At 42.1% G+C, this 12,364-nt stretch overlaps 1 protein-coding gene across 1 annotated transcript in view; it reads right to left on the reverse strand.

Annotated features, from left to right (window-relative positions):
• Positions 1-12,364, reverse strand: part of LOC139274620 (AF4/FMR2 family member 3-like) — a 186,736-nt gene that overhangs the window by 32,785 nt on the left and 141,587 nt on the right. The window contains exon 13 of the mRNA XM_070891298.1: positions 3,841-3,912. Coding sequence (XP_070747399.1) covers positions 3,841-3,912 — 72 coding nt within the window. The remainder of the gene's footprint in view (positions 1-3,840; positions 3,913-12,364) is intronic.

The following is a 12,364-nucleotide window of genomic DNA, read 5'->3' on the forward strand; positions in this document are numbered from 1 at the left end:
TTGTATGCCAAAAATCCATCCTTTGTGTGTGTGTTGTGGGGATGGGGAGAAGATAGCTGCTTTTATTGACAGACTTACTGGAGAATAATGGAACGGGGAAGAAATTGGATTGATAGCCCACCCACTTCCATTGATTCATAGTAACAAAAATTAGAGAAAAATCAATGTTCAAGGCCAGTTAGATCTGTTAAGGGAGTGGTGTTTAGCTAGGAAAAACTCACTGATCTTAAGCTTTGACCAGGTCAGGATTAGAAAGCTGACCAGGAAAAGTAAAATTAGTCCACTAATATGGAATAATGTGGTTTAGTATTTCTCTATTCATGGCAGGGATGGGGTTGGGGTGGGGGGGTTCAAGTGAAGTGTGAGTGTGTTTTCATTATAACTGTCACTCCGAACTTTCACTTGCTATGTGGTTTTGTCTCAATCAGCCTGCTGAAGAATTGGAGAAGTGCATACAAAGGCACAGGTGAAAGGCATGATTTCCAGTTCAGATCACAAGAAGGTACTGCTGTTATAGAACTGGATTACACTATTATATAATTAGATATTGGGCAGTACAGGCTCACTCTGGAACATAAGATGTGGCGACTGCTTACAGGTGCAACCAGCACCTCTGAACTGGAGAGACATTTGTAACACACATTAATCATCACAAAAGTTGCAAAATATGCAAAATGTGTAAATAAATATAAAACGGATGCTTTCAAGTTTTATCCCTGTTGTAAATATTTTCCTCATATTTTTGCTAGTCACCACTTTGATGTGCTGGGAGGTTCTTAAGATCTAGCTGAGGTCCCAGATTTTTTTATTCCCATCTCTTTTACTGAATGTTTATCTGGTTTCAACCAATGTTTTCTACTAGCATGCTGTGTTTACAAATAAATCCCTGCACAGCCTCATGTGCCAATAACCCAGTATCTGGATTCCGAGTTGTACCTGGTAAAATAAGATGAATTGGAACAGAAAATGGATTTACAATCGTACATACTCCAGGAGAAAATATTAATGAGTTGTTAATGAGTAGGATTTCAAAATATATTTATTTACATTTTGAGGAATAAACTCTTGAAAATATTTATATTTAATCTTCTTTCTCCTCTCTATTGATTGTCCCCCCAACATTGTAGTTGAGGAGGCCAGATGGTGAACTGTTCCCAGATCACTCCTGAGTCATTGTTAAACCTGTTCCTGAAAGTTAAGAGAGAATGACTTGTTCCCCAGTTTTCCCTCCTTCTAGGGAAGTTTCTGCTCCTGGCTTCGACCCAATGCATCGCTAAGGTGGCATGGGTGAGAATGAAAACTCAACGTATGGGGGTGGGGGAGTATTGCGGCCTTAATAAGAACATAAGAACATAAGAATTAGGAACAGGAGTAGGCCATCTAGCTCCTCGAGCCTGCTCTGCCATTCAACAAGATCATGGCTGATCTGGCCGTGGACTCAGCTCCACTTACCCGCCTGCTCCCCATAACCCTTAATTCCCTTATTGGATAAAAATCTATCTATCTGTGATTTGAATACATTCAATGAGCTAGCCTCAACTGCTTCCTTGGGCAGAGAATTCCACAGATTCACAACCCTCTTGGAGAAGAAATTCCTTCTCAGCTCGATTTTAAATTGGCTCCCCCGTATTTTGAGGCTGTGCCCTCTAGTTCTAGTCTCCCCGACCAATGGAAACAACCTCTCTGCCTCTATCTTGTCTATCCCTTTCATTATTTTAAATGTTTCTATAAGATCACCCCTCATCCTTCTGAACTCCAACGAGTAAAGACCCAGTCTACTTAATCTATCATCATAAGGTAACCCCCTCATTTCCAGAATCAGCCTAGTGAATCGTCTCTGTAACCCCTCCAAAACTAGTATATCCTTCCTTAAGTAAGATGACCAAAACTGCATGCAGTACTCCAGGTGCGGCCTCACCAATACCCTGTACAGTTGCAGCAGGACCTCCCTGCTTTTGTACTCCATCCCTCTCGCAATGAAGGCCAACATTCCATTCGCCTTCCTGATTACCTGCTGCACCTGCAAACTAACTTTTTGGGATTCATGCACAAGGACCCCCAGGTCCCTCTGCACCGCAGCATGTTGTAATTTCTCCCCATTCAAATAATATTCCCTTTTACTGTTTTTTTTTCCAAGGTGGATGACCTCACATTTTCCGACATTGTATTCCATCTGCCAAACCTTAGCCCATTCGCTTAACCTATCTAAATCTCTTTGCAGCCTCTCTGTGTCCTCTACACAACCCGCTTTCCCACTAATCTTTGTGTCATCGGCAAATTTTGTTACATTACACTCTGTCCCCTCTTCCAGGTCATCCATGTATATTGTAAACAGTTGTGGTCCCAGCACTGATCCCTGTGACACACCACTAACCACCGATTTCCAACCCGAAAAGGACCCATTTACCCCGATTCTGCTTTCTGTTCGCCAGCCAATTCTCTATCCATGCTAATAGATTTCCTCTAACTCCGCGTACCTTTATCTTCTGCAGTAACCTTTTGTGTGGCACCTTATCGAATGCCTTTTGGAAATCTAAATACACCACATCCATCGGTACACCTCTATCCACCATGCTCGTTATATCCTCAAAGAATTCCAGTAAATTAGTTAAACATGATGTCCCCTTCATGAATCCATGTTGCGTCTGCTTGATTGCACTATTCCTATCTCGATGTCCCGCTATTTCTTCCTTAATGATAGCTTCAAGCATTTTCTCCACTGCAGATGTTAAACTAACTGGCCTATAGTTACCTGCTTTTTGTCTGCCCCCTTTTTAAACAGAGGCGTTACATTAGCTGCTCTCCAATCCGATGGTACCTCCCCAAAGTCCAGAGAATTTTAACGAATGCATCTGCTATAACTTCCGCCGTCTCTTTTAATACCCTGGGATGCATTTCATCAGGACCAGGAGACTTGTCTACCTTGAGTCCCATTAGCCTATCCAGCACTACCCCCCCTAGTGATAGTGATTGTCTCAAGGTCCTCCCTTCCCACATTCCCGTGACCAGCAATTTTTGGCATGGTTTTTGTGTCTTCCACTGTAAAGACCGAAGCAAAATAATTGTTTAAGATCTCAGCCATTTCCACATTTCCCATTATTAAATCCCCCGTCTCATCTTCTAAGGGACCAACATTTACTTTAGTCACTCTTTTCCGTTTTATATATCGGTAAAAGCTTTTACTATCTGTTTTTATGTTTTGCGCAAGTTTACTTTTGTAATCTATCTTTCCTTTCTTTATTGCTTTCTTAGTCATTCTTTGCTGTCGTTTAAAATTTTCCCAATCTTCTAGTTTTCAACTAACCGTGGCCACCTTATACGCATTGGTTTTTAATTTGACACTCTCCTTTATTTCCTTGGTTATCCACGGCTGGTTATCCCTTCTCTTACCGCCCTTCTTTTTCACTGGAATATATTTTTGTTGAGCACTATGAAAGCACCACTTATGAAAAACAATGACAGACACAATTAGAAACAATTGGATTTGATGTTTAAACAAAATATTTCTGTGTGTACAGTGAAGATGCAAAATGCAAATAAAAACAGGATATGCTGACGAAAGGTCATTGATCTGAAACATTCATTATTTTTCTCTCTACAGATGCTGCCTGACTTGCTGAGTATTTCGAGCATTTTCTGTTTTTATTTCTGAATCCCAGCATCCGCAGTATTTTGCTTTTGTAAAATGCAATTTTTTTATTCAGTTTTTATGTTAGAGAAATGTTTCACAGACTAATAGAAAGAAAAGTTAATGACTGATATTGCCATTTCATAGCAGAAAAATAAGAAAATGTTTATGTAAAGGGAATTAATCTGTATTCTTGTAATTTAGAAACTTACCACAGAGTAGCTAGTTGCTTATCTACTTGAGTGGCTGTTGCACCTGAATGAGTCTTCAGTCTCATAACATACCTTAAACAAAATCCAAATTAAAGCAGTGATATAAATAAAACAGCAAAGCAAAATTATTTACATTTCACCAGGTTCAGTGCCAAAGTGAGACATTCAACATAAATGAATTATAAGTTAACGTGTTTTAATTTGATATTAAATTAGGCAACGTCTGGATAAAAGTGCAAAAACATTAACTTGTTTTAGTCCAATTAACCTGCAGCATTTCAAATATGCTAAACAAATCTGTGCTACTAATAAACTTGTGTTATACATGTAAAGGGACTTTGCTCGGTTTTATGTATGACCTCTGTGTTGATTTATCCTGATTTTTTTCTGTTTAGTTTCATTTATCAGCATCCCTCCACTGTATGACTTCCAAGTGAGCAAACCTCTCATTTAAATCAGGAATCAAAGTAAACTTGAATTCAGCCAAATCAGTTCAGGCATATCTGAGTTTCCCTGATTTAGTCCCTAACTCCAGATTTACAGTGTAATGTCAGTGCAAATCAAAAATTGCTAAATTTGCAATGTAAATGCATCTTAAAACAGCTCAGGGAACAGATAGAATAAGACATAAAATACATCTGAGTGGTGTGGAATGGGGGAAAGGAAATTGCAAAGGGATCTAATAGATCTTGCTTAGCAGATAATATTTTAATGGCAGATGATCTCTGGTAACTTTTAGTCAGCATAAAACAATTTTATTAGACACATATCCTGAGTAGAATTTGAACTGGAGGTTAGTCTCATTTAGCACAATTCCAAGCTTTGCTGACTGATGAGGTGAGACAGTCGTTCTGCTTTCTAGAGGAAATGGGTATCATTCAAGTAATAACTGTAAAACTTTGAACTGTAAAATGTGTTTAACAACAACAACTCTCAGGAGACTGTCTGGAGTATGACTTACATTTTATTCAAAATATCTGCTTTCCTCCCATGGGCTGAGATTTTCCACTTTGGAGTCCTAAGCATTCACCAAGGGTGCATATCAGAAAATTGCACACCCCAGGCTGTGATTTTCCATCCTTTGAAATTAACAGTCAGAAAATTGTGGGCTAAAGGTGTGCAATTACCTGATGTGCTCTTGTTGTTTTCACCAGGAGCACTTAAGTGGAAAATCCTGATAATAGTGTTTGCACAGCAATCTTATCTCTAGCCACTAGATGGCGCTATATAGCTTGACATACATCATTACATTGCCCCTTTTTCAAAATTCAGATACATTTGAAACTGTAGCAATTATTATTATATGTTTATATTATCATACAGGTACAAAAGTCTAACCTATCAAATGACTTTCAGATTTTGCATGGGTTGCACTGCTTTAATTATTTTATTGGCTCACACCACCCCAGCTTTTCAAATATTTTTATTGCGATCTCTTATGTTTCTTCTCAACTGTGTAAGAGAAATGCATTAATAGTTGCCTTAAATGTGCCCTCAAAATGTAGTCAATATGACTGAATGGTAGGAAAGGGTTAATACTAATTTATTCATGGAGGCTTATACAACAAAACATTCCTTACAGAGGACAAACTTTCAAGACCACAGGCTAGTAGATGGCTCATGAAATATGTGCTGCCTTGTCTGGACATGTGTGAGGCCCTTTGTTAGAAAAGACCTGAAGCTATGGAGTAAATGAATGATCTGGCATGTCTAGGTATAGGTGCTTCATTGATTTGGAGGTCATCAAGGGTACCTACAGGGCTGTGTGAGATGATTGGCTGAACTCTTCTAACACGTCATTCAGATTGATCAATAAAATTGGGGAACATTTTTTGGAAATTAAGAATATATAATATAGTATTTTAGACAAAAGTTCAGTTTCAGTTCTCAATCTTCAGTTTTCAGTCTTTGGTTCTTATTTTAGTTATCGTTCTTTTTGAAATACTTTGTCTAGTATTTGTAGAAGGGTGCCTAAGATTGAAAAGTGTATTTCTGGCAGAGAGAACAGTTACAGAAGTTAAGATTGTATTGCTATACTAGCCAGATATAAGTATGTCACTTAGATGTACCAGGTTTGCTGAGATCAAGGTAGATGAAATTCAAGCCAGATAGTTCAGATACAACTACCAGTGTGAATGGTGAATTTGCCAAGGAGCAGAGGATCCAGGAGCACTTTTACAGATGGAGATTCACCTCTCTGATGTTTCAGAAGGCGAACACCATCCTCCCAGAGGAAGGTGAGGCAATCAGTTTAACTACACCTGATTATAAAATGAAGTTGTATAAGACCTGGGGCCCAAAATTCAGTACTGCTGGAAAGCTGGTGCTCCCCCCAACTTTTTGTGGCCATTAGCGGCAAAAGATTTTCGCAGCTGGGTCACCCCATATTCAGCTCCAAAAGTGAACAAATGGGTTCCAGCGCTAATGAACCCTTCCAAAGTGGATTTTTCAGCAGAGTGGCTGTCTTAATTTGAGCGTTATCACCACTGAGAAATTCAGCATGCAGGTAAGGATTTCTAATGGGCCAGCTGCTCCCTGGCCTTTTCAAAGGCAAGGGTTTGCAGCAAGACCCTGAGGGGGCGGGGGAGGGGGAGGAGTTTTGGAAGGATGACTGGTGTAAGAGGTGCAAGGAGAGCCAACAGGTTCACTGATATGGAGCTGGAGGCACTGATGGACGGTGTGGATGACAGAAGAAGAATACTGTTTCCTGACATGGGGAGACCTGGCAGACAGGCAGTTCATAATGAATGGAGGGAGATTGCAGGGGAGGTGTCAGGCACCTCCATATATGTGAGGGCACACACTCCCAGGAGGGTGCTGGCCAGTCTGCACCTGGCCCTTCCAGGGTGGCGACGGGTCAACGCCTCCTAGCTCTGGGGTGACAGGGATTCTCCTCCTCCTCCTGCGCCACCGCCTCCTCCTCCTGTGCCTCCTCTTCCTCCTGTGCCTCCTCCTCAACCTCCTCCTCCTCCTCTGGTGGTACTGCTGGCTCAACCTCCAGCGGCTGTCCCTTCATGACGCCAGATTGTGCAGCATGCAGCAGACCACAACGATGATGGAGACCCGTTGAGGAGAGTACTGCAAGGTGCCACCAGAGTGGTCCAGGCACCGGAACCTCTGCTTAAGGATGCCTATGCACTGCTCGATAATGCACCTGGTGGCACAATAAGCGTCATTGTATGCATGCTCTGGCGCTGTCCTGGGGTTCCGCAGTGGAGTGAGCAGCCAAGTGCACAGGGGATATCGGTGAAGTTGGCGAGCACACTGGTCTGGTGCAGAATGAACGAATCATGGTTGCTGCCTCCCTTGCCCGCTGCCTGTCTGCGCGGTGCTGATGGCAACGCCTTCTCCTGCGTGCCGCCCTGCTTCTGAGCAGGTGTACCAGGTGTCGCCCTCCCAACACTCCTCGCATCCTCAGGGTGAACCCTACCAAGCAGGTCTCTGCAGCCCACAGGACTCAACTAAAGAGTCAGACCTGAAAGTTGTACAAAAGTATGTGCAAACTTCTGAGCAGCACTCAGCAGGTTGAATGGAGCCAAATCAATTAATACAACTATTAAAAGATAAATACAGTGGATGCTGTAATCTTAAATAAAAATACTAAAATTAATAATACGATTTCCCTACTAAAAGGCCCTGATTGTGGCAACACTTCAGCGGTATTCCTGTTCGAGTACTGACTCGAATACCTCGCGAGGGCACTGCTGGGAAAAGTCTTACCTTTTTGCAGCTGAAAATCCCGGTCCTTGCCGTGTTTCTGCGGCCTGCACACTGCAGAGCTCTCCGCTGGAATGTCTCCTTTACAGTGGCTTCACCGCACCGTTTCCGGCGGAAGTGCACACCACTCAAATTCCCCCCTGAGCTGAATATGGCTCGGGGAGGGAAAATCATCCAACTGCAGCAGCCGACCGATTTTTTTGGTCGACCGCCCAAACTCCGCGATAGCCGTCCCTTCGGTGAATTTCGGCCCCGCAATGTTTAAGTTTAAGTGTTGTTAACTATGATTCTAAGGTTAATAATTACTTCATGACTTTGTTGTCTAACTTCCTTGATAATTGGCAAGAAAGGATCAGTAGCTTTTGTGTATCCTAATTGGAGATTGGGAACACAATCCAAACTGGTTGATGTAAGACAAATTTGGCTACTATTCAATCTTTGCATAAACTGCATGGCAAACCCCAGACAGTTCCTTGATGAGAAGTTCAGGTGAAGGATCAAGGATTTGTTTGGTGACGTTGATCTATATTCTTTGTGATATATATATCGCAGTGTTGTTACAGCTATTTATCACTTGCTCTTATATAATATATGATCTCTGCTCATCACTTTATGTAGAACAGTTATAGGTTTCCATTTATTTTGCTCAGGTACATGCACGCTCATTGCATTTCCTGGTGTTAGTAGTAGTAGTTTTAAACACAACATCCTCAGTCATGGTAAGTCACTTCCTTACTTTTGTTGTACTTGAACTGTTATGAAAGTCCTTTGATGAGTTTTGTTTTGAGGTAGGAAGTGATCTACGGTTCATCAACATTGACAATGGCCCTGATTTTCCTATTACCAATCCAGGAAGTATAAAACTGGAAATATAAATTAGATTTAAGTGATGTAGAGAAAACAAAATAAAATTTGGGAAATACAGATGGAATTAAGGGAGAGAGATAAAAAAGATATAGGTCCAGAAATCCCGGTTTCTCCTTCAGCGGGAGTTCAACTGGATTCGAGAAAAAAGAAGCGCACCTACCTGAAGCTGCTGCGCCCATGAGAGATCCCGGTCCGGAGGCCTCTCCTGACTGCGCGTCGCAGCGCGCGCACATCGGGACGTGCGCAGGCCTGGAGCTGGAGTCACATGGCTCTGGGCAGCCAATCAGGTATAGTATATTCTCATTCATAATAATGGGAACTCCGTAAGTTGGAGTTCCCATTATTATGAGTGAGAATCAGCTCCCAAAACACATATAACCAATAATAAAAGATAGAATAATGCACAACATATTTTTAATAATTTAAATTAAAGTTATTTATATATTTAAAAAATATGTATTTTTCCAATTTTTTAAATAAACTTATTGTAGTGGGGAGGGATTTTAACAATAACATGGTATTTTTAAAATTGAATTTTACAATGTTTTTGTGTGTTTTAAAACTCTTACGCCTGTATAAGTAGTCTTTTATCAGGCACAAGAATTTTTAGGACATTTGCTGGGCAAGATATGGGTAAATTTCCTTGCTCCTGAGATGCAGAGGATCTATCAAGCTCCAGCTTGACAGATTGGAAAAGCCGGTTTTCAGCGCATGAGCATTGTGCGCTGAAAACTGGCTTTTCCATTGCCTTCCCGGGTCCATAGAAACTCCGTACGGACCCGTGGAGGCCAGGATTTCTGGGCCATATATATTTTTGTTTTAAAGAATCTGCAACATTAATTTTCTTCTGAGGGAATGAGACTCCACACTTATTAAATTATTTTTTCAGGGCCAGGATCAGCAGTAATTATTACTTATTACACCATTTAAAAACTCACTTACTCCTAAATGTACTAGACCTAACTTTTTCAGCTGTCTTTCATACGGAACTAATGGGTAAGTAGCCCAAGTTCATGCCATTACAGTGATTTCAGTCCTGAGTCAATTGACGATGACTGCAACAGTGCACACTGTGGAGGAGCAGGGTATATCTGACAGTAACTTGTGGATTAACTGTAAAAGGGTTGTGAGAAGTACGGTCAAAGAGGCCAATTAAGTACCAAATTGGAGATCTATTATTGGAGCCAGAGGCATAGCTGAGGTACTAATGAGTACTTTGCATCAGTGTTTACCAAGGAAGAGGAATTGCCAACACTATGATAAACAAGGAGGTTGCTGGGATACCGGATGAGATAAAAATAAATAAAGAGGAGGTACTAGGAAGGCTGGCAGTACTTAAAGTAGATATGTTGCCCGGTTCGGATGGGCTGCATCCCAGGTGGCTGAGGGAATTGCGGATGTGCAAGCCACAATTTTCCAATCCTCCTTAGATACAGGGATGGTGCCAAAAGACTGGATGATTGTAAATGTTACACCCTTGTTCATAAAGGGGAGAAGGACAAACCTCGCAATTACAGGCCAGTCAGTTTAACATCAGTGGTGGGGAAGCTTTTAGATACAATAATCCGGGAGAAAATTAGCAGCTACTTGAACAAGCATGGGCTAATAAAGGAGAGCCAGCACAGATTTGTTAAGGGCTAATTGTGTTTGACTAATTTGCTTGAGTTTTTTGATGAGGTAACAGAGAGGGTGAATGAGGGCAGTGCAGTTGATGTTGTGCATATGGGGCTAGATTTTCCACTTATTTTGCATGTATAATGCCCACTTAACATCCATTTTACCACTGAAATGATGTATAACACCCAGATATTGCTCATTTAGCCACAAAATGGAAACTGACGCCCATTTTTCAGACACTTATCGGCGAGCGTTACTTTCCTCTTGTGCGTAACGCCAGGAAAAAATAATACCGCCCGCCCACATTTTTGTCATCAGAATAGGCAAAATCAATGCCCATAATATCGTCCAGCGTTAGTTTCCGTGCATAATTAATGCTGAGATTCAATAATACCAACCACCCACTTTTTTTTGTCGTAAAGATCACATTTGCTGAAACTAACGCCCAGGAGATCGCCCAGCGTCACTTTCACCACCTCGCACACATCTCGCCCACAATATCGCGCGCTCAAAACACCATTCAGAAAAAGTGGAACTGTTCTGAACGAATCACAGCAGTGTGGGCGCCATTTTTAAAATCGCAGGTCACTTTATTCAAAAGGCTGCTTCAACTTCGGGGGAGTTTGGATTGACTCTGGAGTTCTTCTCAGGTGAAGTGTCTAAGGACTGGAAGCATTGACAAACCGGGACACGGGAAAGAATTAAAGGGATAAATTCCCCACCTGGTGGGACCTTGGTATAAGTGTGGAGGTTCATCCATGGATTCGGATATGCTCACATGCTCTCGTCATTGTACAGCTTTTGATTGTGATATACCTGTTGTGTATTTCTTGTAAAAAGAGAAGTCAGGCGCTCCGGAGTCAATGGGAAGCCGTAGTTAATGAACCTTGAATGTAACTTTCTGTATGTGTATGGTAACAGTGCGATACACGGGTGTATTTCGGAGACGTATATTCGGGGTGTTTTAAAAGTAAAAGGGGATAGGATTGGTTGGGAACCACGATGCTTGCTCACTAGCAGACGTTGATATGTTCGAGAAGACTCTTGAAATATCATCAGGGGAACTGTAAGGACTGGAAGCATCGAACCCCCAAGGACATTTTCTCACCACAGAAAGAAAGCTGGAAGCTGTTTGTGGGAGGGGCCCAGGTGCGGCTCCATGGAGTCTGGAATGACAATGGCCAACATAAGGCAGGAGGTGGGCTAATGGAGTCCATTGTTAGGCAAGGTGACCTCGTCAATCAGTGATTACCTGGATGAGCTCCAGAACAATAGAGAGCCATTAAGCCCAGACTGCTTGGAAGCGAAAACCTATCACTGGACTCAAACACAGGAAGCCTCGAAAACAAGGAACTTTAATGGGTAAAAGCAGAAGACACACCCACAGGAAGTCTCAAAACAAACTTTATTCAGCCTGAAAAGGCAAATGAACTTGGGATATAAAAGCATGCCATGTGGACACAGCTCTCTTGCCTCGCTGCTTCGCCCCTACAAGAATCCAACCCTCCGTATTGTGATGGAGAGAAGAAACCAGAAACGACACCTTTTCATCAGAAGAAGCAGCGAGTAAGCCAGTGAAATCGGTGAGCATTTCTGCACAAACATCTTTTAAGATCACAGCCACGGTGTGAGGGGGTATCGTGCGTTCTCCCAACCAAATTCTTAGGGCTTTACAGGGGAGGTGTTTTAGACATTGGGGTACTTCGCATTAGGGGCCTATTAGACAGGCGACACTGTGTATTGTACAGCATTTGTTTGTTTTACACACCAGGGTGTGTGTGGTTTTACTGGGTGCAAGTGTGTGTTAAGTTTTAATAAAGCATTGCCGGTTGAGACTGAGGTATTTGTCCGTGACTCATTCATCTGTTCAGTACAGTAATCACTCCCAGATCTAGAACTAGTGTAACGTGGGGCTGCGTCGAAAACACCTAAGGGAGACCACTTACAAGTGACCATCTCAACAGACATATTTTCAGACTCTGGACTATTGGGGGTTTATTGTAGGTGTATTTTAGTGAGGAAATTATTGCTTCTGATCAATCGTAATTATACTTTCATTGCAATGGGGCCAGCCATTTCTCAGCCTGCATCGATTAATACGCAGATGCTGCAGTGTGCAAATGGCTCAATGTCCGATGCACATCATTATATGCCCAATTATGTGACAGAATGAGGAGGAGGTCCAGACCATACACACCCCGCACTTACAGGGAAAAGAGGTCTTACCTCGACGTGTCCGAGCACACCTGCCTTCGGAGACTGCGCTTCCACAAGGTGAATCCATCAATGAAATATGTGAGCTCATCAGGCCACATATGCAGCC

This window comes from Pristiophorus japonicus, chromosome 10, assembly GCF_044704955.1.
Source record: "Pristiophorus japonicus isolate sPriJap1 chromosome 10, sPriJap1.hap1, whole genome shotgun sequence".
NCBI classification, from domain to species: domain Eukaryota; kingdom Metazoa; phylum Chordata; class Chondrichthyes; family Pristiophoridae; genus Pristiophorus; species Pristiophorus japonicus.